The sequence below is a fragment of the Spea bombifrons genome, chromosome 1 (genome assembly GCF_027358695.1).
Source record: "Spea bombifrons isolate aSpeBom1 chromosome 1, aSpeBom1.2.pri, whole genome shotgun sequence".
NCBI classification, from domain to species: Eukaryota; Metazoa; Chordata; class Amphibia; order Anura; family Pelobatidae; genus Spea; species Spea bombifrons.
Window position 1 is genome coordinate 125,725,166 of NC_071087.1, and position 12,120 is coordinate 125,737,285.

At 41.1% G+C, this 12,120-nt stretch overlaps 1 protein-coding gene across 6 annotated transcripts in view; it reads left to right on the forward strand.

The window, feature by feature from the left end:
- KDM2B (lysine demethylase 2B) overlaps positions 1 to 12,120 on the forward strand; it is a 44,738-nt gene that overhangs the window by 13,536 nt on the left and 19,082 nt on the right. For 5 of the 6 annotated variants that reach the window (XM_053472649.1, XM_053472641.1, XM_053472624.1 and 2 more), the window contains 3 exons: positions 4,876 to 4,969; positions 9,289 to 9,442; positions 10,888 to 11,003. In XM_053472649.1, coding sequence (XP_053328624.1) covers positions 4,876 to 4,969; positions 9,289 to 9,442; positions 10,888 to 11,003 — 364 coding nt within the window. Of the gene's footprint in view, positions 1 to 2,794; positions 2,839 to 4,875; positions 4,970 to 9,288; positions 9,443 to 10,887; positions 11,004 to 12,120 lie in introns of those variants that run through there. The other variant, XM_053472665.1, reaches the window with a different exon arrangement.

Below are 12,120 nucleotides of genomic sequence, written 5' to 3' on the forward strand. Positions count from 1 at the left end.
CCCATATATGCCTTATACCTCTTATATGCTGGAGATTCCACTGTGCCCCCGATATGCCTTATACTCCTTATATGCCAGTGATATGCAACTGAACCCCCTAATATACCTTTTACCCCCATATATGTCTTATGCCCCCCTGATATGCCTTATACCTCCTATATGCCACTGTGCCCCCTGATATGCCTTATAACTTCCAATATGCCCCCATTTATGCCTTATACCTCCCTATATGCCACTGTGCACCCTGATATGCCGCTCCGCCCCCCATAAATGCCCTGCACCACCCTGAAATTCATTATACTCCCTGATTCACCACTCTGCCTCCCCCAGATATGCCACTCTAACTCCCCCAGATATGCCATTCTGCCTCCCTGAAATTCATTACACCCCCATACACCACTCTGATACCCTGAAATTCATTATACCCCCCATACACCACTCTGCCTCCTCCCATACACTACTCTGCCTCCTCCCATACACCACTCTGACTCCTCCCCCTCCCATACACCACTCTGACTCCTGTCAGCAACGGAGGTTCACAAGACACCAGGGAGCCGGGTAGAGAGGCAGAGTGGTGTATGGGAGGGGGAGGAGCCAGAGTGGTGTATGGGGGGGTGGCTCCCATACACCCCTCTGACTCTTCCCCCCTCCCATACACTACTCTGCCTTTCTCCCGACTCCCTGGTGTTTTGTGAACCTCCGTTGCTGACAGGCACTTTCACTGCAGCTTCATAGAAGCCTCAGCGTAAGTGAAGGGCAGTAACGAAGGCTGTCTGTGCGCATCACGCAGACCCCCACCGGCTGACAGAGAGGATGATCCTCTGCAGGAGACCTCGATTCTCTGTCAGCCGGTGGGGGTCTGCATGATGTGCACAGACAGCCTCCGTTACCTCCGTTACTCACCTTCACTTACACTGGGGCTTCAGCATCATGTGATGCTGCCACTGCATCGTAGGAGCGGAAGTGGAGCACATCTCACGGACACCCACCGGCTGACAGTGAGGGGAATCCAGGTCCCCTGCAGCGTTGCGGGGGATCTGGATTCTAGTGTTATAATCTGATCTCTGTTTGAGGTCGGATTATATAAGGAGAGGAGTTTTTCAGAGCATTTGCTCTGCAAAAAACCTCTTTTTTTATAATCGATAAAAATCGATTCGACTAATCGATAATGAAAATCGTTGTCAACGATTTTCATTATCGATTATTATCGATTAGTTGTTTCAGCCCTACTTTAAATTTACCTGGTGTTCCTTTGGAAATGCATGGAGCATTTTCCAGAATGCATTTGCTCCTTAAACCCCATGCAGGGAAATGTGTTGTCTTGTCATGCAAGATGTGAACAGGTGACATGGGATGACTGAATCCTTAGTACACCCCTCACATTTTTGTAAATATTTTATTATATATTTTCATGTGACAACACTGAAGAAATTACACTCTGCTACAATGTAACGTAGTGTTTGTACAACCTGTATAACTGTAAATTTGGGTTTCCCATTAAAATAACTCAACACAGCCATCTTGGCAACAAAATTGAGTACCTAAGTGGAAATGTCCAAATTGGGCCCAAAGTGTCAATATTTTGTGTGGCCACCATTGTTTTCCAAAACTTGCACAGAACGACTTCTCTTTCCCCGCATAGGGGAACCAGGAACGGAGCAGAGTCATGTGATGTGACGTACATTGACGTGACTCCACTGGGTTCCTGCTTCCCCTGGGCGGAACAAGAGACTATGTTATGCGAACAATGTGAAGGAATACCGCCCACAACACATGGAATACCGCCCGCACCCGCATGTTTTTTTGATGGATCCTGCGGGAATGCAGTCCTCTACCCCAAACAACCTGACAAAGCTATGTATGGGTTTACATCTGATAAATGGTATTAAATGTAACCAAATACTTAATTTTCTCCTGCCCTAATACAATTATTTAAGAAAATCCTCATAATATCACTAAATATGCAACATGTACTCAACTAATTTATTATTCAGAATTATTTGGGCAATAGAAACTTCAAGTCTGAATATTAAAAAGTCATTTTGAGTATTATGTTTTTCAGACAAGAGCACTAACAATATTCAGCAGGCATATTATATATACCGGTAATACACTCTTTGCAGTTGCTAGTTTTAGTTCTGTGGTTACAGGAAAATAAGGTAAAATAATTCAAATTTGATGTTTACATGAACAATATAAGTGGGCAATATCCCTGACCTGAGGTTTGTCCAAATGTCTCAAGGATGTTTAATCAACTCTATTAACAACATAAAGGATATTAGATATTAGCCAAAGATATGCATTATATGCAGGAAGTTTTACTTCATAGTTTATTTTATGTGGTATATAAATGGATCAGCCTCTCATGGGAAGTGGTGGAGGAAGAGACTAGTTGAGCCGAATGGTTCTTTTCTGCCAGCAATTTTATGTTTGCCCCTTTTTTTTTTGTTTGGTGAGCAAACCTTGCTGTCTCGCAGGTTGTGTCTTGTGTGGAGGGTTACAAGTTGGCCCCGTATACTGCCGCATGTGTGCATCTCAGGGGGGATATAGAATCTCGGAAGGGTGGGTACTGCTATGGAGATTTGCGAAGCACTCAGATTGCCTTTCTGACAGCATTGCGTATCATTCCTTCTACCCCAGCCCTGGATGTGGTTGCTAGGCAGCCAGCACGGATGTACCGGAGGTGTCTCTCTTCCGAGTTAGCCTATCGTTTCCAGAGACCATCGCATACTGTCTGCAAACTGGTGACATCCTCCAGCTTAGTGTTTAGGGAGGTGGGGAGAATGCTACTGCTAAGTGAATTCTTCCTGAACCGGCCGTGCCATCAGCTGCAGTGAGGTAATGGACACTGTAATGGAGAATCAGTCTTTTTGGTTACTAGTTGGTTACTGCTTACCAAGGACTTAACATTTTTATTTAATGCATGCTGTTTTTTTGCTGTCCTTGCAGCTTCCTCCAGCCCAAATTAATTGCCGTCTTTCTGAGCCTGCCTTGAAATATAATGTGAAGCCAGTAGTTACAGATATTGTATCAAACTTGAAGCAGCGTATCAAAATATTCTTTACATAATTACAGATGGTACTCTGGCATTCTACAGTTGGGAAAAGTGTATTTTTACAAAAGATCTATTTTGTGTGTGTTGCTATGATTACCAGTCAAGGTAATAATAAAGATGTGATACAGGAGTAAAAGTATAAGGTAAAGGTTTTTTGGTGCAAAAATCATCAATTTACATGAGGAACAGAAAGGAGAACTGGGTATTTGTGCGGAAATACGTTATTTTTATATTTCTGGCTATTGGCTGATCAACATTGACACCATAGCATTTAGCTACAGATGTTTTGTGTATATGACTGCTGCCTGCATAGTTTTAAGAATAAAAAGAATCACAAACCGGTATCCAGTGCTTATTTTAACAGAAGAGAAGAACATTTTGTTGGAATAGTTGTCTAGTAAGATAAGTGAACAGTTTGACAGGAACCCGTACTGCAGTTACTACCCATACCAGGCAATATATATATATTGTATATATTATTATTAGAATAATTTCTGTATCTGTGGATAGCTACAAAGCCTATTGATATACAAGTAATCCGCATACCTGGAAGCTCTCTGGGTTTGGATAACTTTCCAGGGTGATAACTGTGTGACGGATGGGTGTCTCGTGCTATCCAGGGTGTGCCATTGCCAACTAGCAGTGCCACCACACGACCGTCACGTCTTCCGCTGTAACAGAGTAGCAAACCAAGTTTGTGTCACTGTCTTTCCTATATTTCAAGAGCTGAGGTAACTGAGATACTCTGCCCGTTATTTACGCTGCCCATGGTATCTAAAGTTAGCTACTATTTTCATGGTATTTACCTTTTGTAACCAGCTCAATAATGAACCCATCTGCCCCATGGAGATGGAAGCCAGGGGAACGTTTTAGGACACTGACGGCAGTTCTTTCACTTGTTCTTTCTATTTGGTTCCAGTAGAGACAGTCTGTTGTTGCAAACATGTTATGCTACGTAGTCAACTATATAGCATGCTTAACTTGGTGGCCTGTTTGGCTTCTGTAGCAAATTTGCTACCTATTATATCAACCTCAGTAGGTGCTGCTGTTTCCTTTATTGCATTTTGTTAGACAAAGCTTAGATCTCTCCCCCAGACACAATGCCTCGGAGAATCTTATGCTATGATGATACCATTTTTTTTAATTTATTATATATATATTCTTATGCACTCATGAAGGTTGTGTAATATCCCTTGCATTTCTATTAAACAAGAACACGTATTAAAGTACTCTGAGCGCTTCTTCCAAAATTATGGGGGGGGGGGGGGGGGAACACCTGGCACAGAAGCTGCAGCCCTGTTGCTGCAGATGCCACCCTCCTCTGCGGAGTGACACCCTCCTCTGCGGAGTGACACTCTTTGCTACTGATAGACTGCTTGAAACATGCACACTGTCTATCCCCCCTCCTGGACCCTTTGCCGAACCAGTGCTGGAGCTGGCTGGCGTTAAGTATATCATGTGGACAAAATTATTATTTACCCAATCCCCTGATATTAACAGACAAACCCATACTGTAAGGTAGGGGAAAGGATTGCAAATGTATATACCTGTACTCTAAAGTATACTTTTCATATTCTTGTTCTTACTGTAGATATTTTAGTTTTGTCTGCCACAAATGTATACAATACTTTTTGCATTATAGAGAAAAGTCTAGTTTTTTTTTTTTCTTTTTCTTTCGGAACCATTTTTTTCCTCCAGAACACTGTATCACGTTTCTACATTCAGTCCTTCAGAAGATGTGTACCAATATCTGCATTTACAAGCTTACTATTGTAGCTACTAAGAACTTTTCATTAAAATGATATCTTTGCCTTCCGTAGATACTGTTTGATGAGTGTTAAGGGATGCTTCACAGACTTCCATGTTGATTTTGGAGGGACCTCAGTTTGGTATCACATATTTCGTGGCGGAAAGGTAAGACAAACTTGGTGAAATTTTGTTAAAATGTATAGCAAACTACTACAGTAGTAGGCTGGGACCTAATTGGGGGAATTTAACTCTAGCCTTGGTAATAAATGATTTCAAATGTAAATGCTTTAACACTCTACAGCTCCCCTGCAAACACATGGTTTGGTGCGTAAAGGCACTTGTATTACGTAGTTACGTTGGGCAAGATAGGCATAGTTCACATATGTATTGATCCTTGGTTATGCCAGTAGAACATAAGGGATAAAGATTATAATGTTGGCTGTATTGAGCTAAAACTTTAGAAATCTGGGCACAGCTTGTGTCTGTGAATTTGCTGAAATTATTGGTGTGTTTTTTTTTTTTAATTTTTATTTTAAGAGTTGTATGCCTAATGCCCAAGGTCAATAGTTTACTAAGCTCCAACCAAATTTAGCAGAAGAGGAGAACCAAGTCTTAGAACAGAAGATAACCAAAATGATTTCCTTGTTGCTAAAAATGAGAATATATAACGGGCTTTCAGCTAAAAATCTGCCCCCTTCAACAGGACCGCATAACTCCAGTCTCTCGGACCTCGTACCTTCCCAAAACTTCACACTCATCTTGGCCATATAACTTTGATTATTATTTTCCATTCACTTATTCTACCAATTTATGCACCCCAATATGTTCAGACAGTACTTACTTTCAAGCTCCTGATGAAAGTAAATTCAAACATTTATCTCCCGCTGCAGTTTGAGCGGTGTTTTTCCTGTCATCTAAACAAACATGGACTCCAGTTAACCCCTTCAGGACCGGGATTTTGATACTAACGTGTCGCTAAAGGACCAGAGCCGTTTTTGTGTTTTTGCCATGTCTTTCTTCAACTGTAATTTCTCTCTTATCAATTGGTGCACCCACACAAATCATATATTGTTTTTTTCAGCACAAGTAGGGCTTTCATTTGAAACCATATTAAGCTGGGTAGTACATTGTTTTGTTTGAAATAAACTGGAAAAAGTGGGGAAAAAATGAAAAAAAAGCATTTTTTTACAGTTTTGTATACATACAAATTGTGCACACATTGAACCAATGGGAAAAAATTATCCCAAATATATTCATTAAGTTGTCCTGATTTGGAAACCACCCAACATGGCCAGGATTTTTATCTATTTTTACCAGTATAGGGCAAATATTGCAAGGCATGCATTACGTTTTTGAAATGTAATTCTTTTCAAATTTGGCATGGTAGTCTAATAACTGCAATAGTTGTCACAGATACTGATTATCCCCCCAAAATTATATGTTTATGAACAGTAGATAAGTCAAGGTGTACAACTAGGGTCATTTTGACACTTTTCAAACAGGGATTTTATCGCCAATTGCTGCCAAATTTTGAGGTATTTTTATATTTTTTTGGTTTTTTTTGCATATGTTGCAATGTTGCTTTAGATTTTATATTATATTTTGTATAGAATATGTGCAACTGCAGAAAGAAACACCAAATTGTGTTCACCAACATCCCCCGGTTCCAACAAGGCCTCACATGCATGGTTCATGCATTTTTTGAGGAAGCTATGAGGGCAAAACTGGAACATGCGCATTTTAGTTTTCAAATTTGGAATTTTCAGAAATTGGTTTCCTGGGCCCATATCCCATTTGGGACATTTTGGAAGCCCCCACTGTAAATTACCCCATAAAAGTATATATTTATGAACAGTAGACGAGTCAAGGTGTTCAACTAGGGTAGTTTTGACAGTTTTCAGCCAGCCATTTCTTCACTGATGTCTGCCAAACTTCACAGGGAAATTATTTTATTGCATTTTTAACGCATACATTTCAATGTTGCACTGAATTTCTTGCACAGCATAAGTGCAACAGTGGAAGAAAACACCACATTTTGTTCACCAACATCCCATGATTCCAACAAGGCCTCACATGCATGGTTCATGCATTTTTTGAGGAAGCTATGAGGGCAAAACTGGAACATGTGCATTTACATTTTTTAAAATTTTTTTTTTTTTTTATCAGATTACTTGTAAGTGACAGGTTTAGGCCGCTGACATCAATCAGGGAGACCGATCAATAATCAGCGACTTAAAATGTCACCGACAAGTGATCAGGTAATAATTATGATTTTTTTATTTATTAATAATTTGTGTTTTTTCATAATTAACCTAGATGACCCCTCTCTCTTTGTAGAGCAGGGTCATCCATGGGCTGCCATAATGATCCGATCACTCCTATTGGCTAGGAGCGATCTGATCAGCCCAGCCCAGCATTTGACCTGGAAGCACCCTGGACTTTCAGGTCAGTGCTGTTATTTTTTTATTATTATTATTATTTTATTAATTAATTTATTTATTTATTTTTTATTTTTTTTTAGCACATTTATTACACGGAAACCACTTTAATTACAAATTGGACCTAATTTATTCTTAAATTAGAATAAACTCATAAAAATGTAAATGATTTCAATATGATTTTTCCACAGTGTTTATAGGAAAGAGCAACACTATAACCCTTTCGGATTTAATTAATCTTATTAAACTGTTGCTTTACAGCCAGCTGCGTTGTTATCATCATGACCTGAGCCTGGCATTGAATAAAAGAACAGTTTTCTCCAAATTTGTTGTTTCTTTGTTTGTACATTTTTGTTTTTACAAAAGTAGAAAAGGGTTTAGAATGTTTTTTTATATCTCATGAAGAACACATCTATCATACTTTGGGGTTCATTCACTAAAGTGGGAGTTTACAGGAGAGTTGTATATTTTCAGCTCATGAATTCATTATGTATCACGGAAGGGCAATACTGAAAAGGTTCTCCAGCATAATGGTGACTTTGTCCTGCATAATGGGAGAGCAAATTATACTGTGTGGACCAAGCTTTTCTTGCAAGCAGGAATGGATTGGGGATGGCTGGGCGGCAGGTACTTTAAGTCTGGCGGCTGTCTGATGGTGGATATGCAGGCCGCACATTGCGTTTTTCTGTGTAGCGTGTAGCGCAGGGGTGGGCAATTAATTTTCCCATGGGGCCACATGAGAAATTGGAATGGTTTTAGAGGGCCAGACCTCTACAAACTCCGAAGCCTTGTCCATTTTGTTAACTTATGTGCTGTTTAATAAAGTTATTCAAGCCTACGTCATTGGTAGAGGTGCTTGAATAAGTAAGGCCTGAATAACTATTAGCACAGCACAGAAGTGAACAAAATGAACAAGGCTTCGGAGTGCATACCGTATTTTTCGCTCTATAAGACGCACCTGCTGATAAGACGCACCTAGATTTTAGAGGAGAAAAAAAAGGAAAAAATATTTTGAGCTAAAAAATGGGCTAAAATATTTATTACAATAACTGAATAAGCTATGAACACAGTAAGACACACACAGACACAGTAAGACACACACAGACACAGTAAGACACACACAGACACAGTAAGACACACACAGACACAGTAAGACACACACAGACACAGTGAGACACACACAGACACAGTAAGACACACACAGACACAGTGAGACACACACAGACACAGTAAGATACACACAGACACAGTGAGACACACACAGACACAGTAAGACACACACAGACACAGTGAGACACACATAGACACAGTAAGACACACACAGACACAGTAAGACACACACAGACACAGTGAGACACACACAGACACAGTAAGACACACACAGACACAGTGAGACACACACAGACACAGTAAGATACACACACACACAGTAAGACACACACACACAAACACAGTAAGACACACACACACAGTAAGACCTCCCTCCCTAACCCCCCTTCTCAGTATCTCCCCTCTAACTCCCTAACCCCCCCTTCTCAGTATCTCCCCTCTAACTCCCTAACCCCCCCTTCTCAGGATCTCCCCCCCCGCCCCGGTCACTTACCTTAAACTCCTGTGTTGGAAGCGTGAGGCATTTGTCTCGGGTGCCGGCGCTTCACTGCTGATCGCCGGCGTCTGACGTCATATGCCGGCGCCCAGCGTAAAGCGCCGGCACCCGAGACAAACGCTTCCAACACAGGAGTTTAAGGTAAGTGACCGGGGCGGGGGGGGACACCGGACTCATTGGTGAGTCACCAGGACACTCTTTGCGGGCCGGTCCGAGCTATTCAGCGGGCCGGATGTGGCCCGCGGGCCGTGCTTTGCCCAGGTCTGGTGTAGCGTGTGGCCAGGCATAGCCAGCACTTGCTCGTGCCTGTTTGCAAGAGTGGTTGGCCCTTCATAATGCACAAAAAAGCCGGCCAGTTAAAACTGGAACTCTTCTGCAGCCTCCTTATTTAGTGAATAAGCCCCATAATGGTATAACAAATATATATTTTTTTTCTTTAGGTATTTTGGTTGATTCCTCCCACTGTGTACAATTTGCAACTTTATGAGGAATGGCTGACCTCAGGGAAACAAACTGATATATTTTTAGGAGACCAAGCACAAGGATGCCAGAAGATTGAGCTGAAGCAAGGTTACACATTCTTCATCCCGTCGGGTAAAATCTATTCTGGACTTGTCTCCATAACCTATATGTTAGTGTTATTGATGCTTAGTAAGTTTCTTAATGATTTCTTTGGCATCTGTTTTTCCATATAGAACAGCTGCAGGTTCTTTAACAATTCATTATAGATGGGCCTGGCCCTAGGATTTCTAGCCCCCTAGACAAGCTATTCTTGCACCCTTCCTGCATGCACTAGCTTGCTTGTAAACAACCTCATGATGACATCATCTACCAACGCCGTACCCTAGGCAGCAGCCTCGTTGGCCTGCATGATACAGCTAGCTCGGATTCTAGATGAAAGAAGGGGCCATTATACTGTTAGTTTCTGGTGTAATACACGTGTAACCATTTGAGCTCTGTGTTCTTGGCAATTACACAGAAAGTTAAAGTACAAAAACCATGCAGCTTGATCGTTTATGAACGGGATAAGTCGCCTTATTTTAAGCATATCCTTGCCTGAGAACTGACAGAGCAGACAAAATAGTGGTTACTTTGCTTGAAATATTTGAGTGAAACAGACTGTATACTGTCTTTCAATGTGTGTTAGGCTGCTGAGTATTTTGTGCATGCCACTTACATGGGCTCCATCTGTTGAAAAGCTCCGTGTTCCCACTCGCGTGTGTCAGTGTATAGTAAGGTAGTTTGGTCTCCCTACAAGGAAGTGCAGTGACACTTTGTATTATGTAGTCTGTTTATAGGGTTTGTCCTATACAACATGTTAATATGTTTCCATGTTAATATAAATAAATATATATATAATAAATTTGCACTATGCTAACTCCCGGTTCTTCATACATTGCTGAGCAGGGGCTGGATGGGCATCTGTTCACTACCCCTAGGTTGTTGCAGAATGCTGGCATTTTTAAGAGATACATACTACAATCTCAATCAGAATGTTACGTGTAATATCTCTGCTTTTCTCCTTTCTCCTGCCCTTGTGACTTTCCAATTGGATGCACTCTCAGAAAGAGTTTTAAATGTTTCTTGCTGTGTTTTTTTGTACTAATCAGCCCTGGAATTGCTTCCTCGAAGCACACATGGCTCAGGCCGTGTTTAATGGCTCAAGTCCTTTTCCCCCCCTTGGGTCGTGTGGAGGCGAGGGGGGGGGTTGAATCCTTTCATTCTCACTGGTCTCCGAGTCCGCCTGTTTTTTTTGTGTTTTTTTTTCTCCTCCGCCGGTTAGCTGCTGAGAGGCAGCCTCTGTGTGTTACATATAATGCAGAAGAAAGGTATTTCTGGCTGCAGCACTGGCGTCTTGGGAAGGAAGGAAAAGCATTTTTAATCAAATCCTCTCTGGAATGAAGGATGGTGTGTGGATCTTCCCAGATCAAGTTGCTGGAAAAAGCCAGCTTTGTCCTGCCGCAGGCCACCTCTGCCTTGAAGCGGCATTGTATCTGTGTTTGCAGGCCGTCTCACAGCTGGTTACTTTCTGATTGTAGGATGGATCCATGCAGTGTACACTCCAGCAGACTCCCTGGTATTTGGTGGCAACATATTACACAGCTTTAATATTCCCATGCAACTTCATGTTTATGAGATTGAAGACAGAACGAGGGTAAGATCTCTGGTGGCTTTGAATCTGAAAATGTTGTCTCTGTCCATGTGTGAAGATTGATCGTTAGTTCCGTAAGTTTATTACATTTTGTAAGTGTATAATTCACTGAAAAACAGGCTTGCATATTTACTGGTCACTGTAGAGTTAATTTAGAATTGTGTGAAGATTTTTGTTCTTTGGCATTGTACATATAAAGGGGGAGGGGGGAATCGAAATATGTAAGAATAAATGCCAGATATTTGTGCACTTATTTTTAGTATAACTACATGTATTAAGACAAACAAACACCCTTTAGTGCTAAAATACAAACTGCATCCCTTCACGTTGCAGATAGAGACACAAGTCGCGCCCTGTGTGAGCTACCCTTCTTTTCAGGCACACCAAACCATTACACTGAATAATGCATCAGCACAACCTTCGGTTGCCCTTTCTCGGCCATGAAATGCCTTGCCTTGTATACTTGTTAGGCGACGATATTGGTCCACCATAGCGGAAATGTTAACGCGTACCACATCGTCATGACCTCTGCAAGCGAGACTTCTACTTTCTGGTGAATGTTCTTTTAAGTGAACTGGAATAATCTAACCCAGCTTGTCGGATACGGCTGTACTGTGCATCAGACAGAGGCCTCTGTTCAGCATATTTTTTCCCTTTCAAATTGGTAAAAAATCTGTTGAAAAATAAGGAACACAAACTATATATATTTTGTATATATATTTTGTATATATATGTATGTATATGTATATATATCTCTATCACGTTTGTTTTAAAAATGACCCATGTATTCTAATAGTGGCTTAAACATTACAAGGGCACACGAGGAGCTGAAAGCAGTGTCCCGGATCTTGGTAGATTCTTGATCTGTTTGTTAATTGAGTTTCCTTCCACGTCTCAGCATGTTATAAAATGAATGACAGTTGAGGGAAACTGAGCAAGGTTATACATTTCAAGCTGATCCCTAAAACATTGGGGTTTGAAAATATTAATTCCATATGTAATAATCACGTGGCTACATTAAGCCGGATATTTTGGGCACAGTAGTGGTGCCTCTTTAATGTAGGAAGTTTCTAAATCTGGTAAAACAAACAAAATACACTACAAAAACTTTCAGTGCATG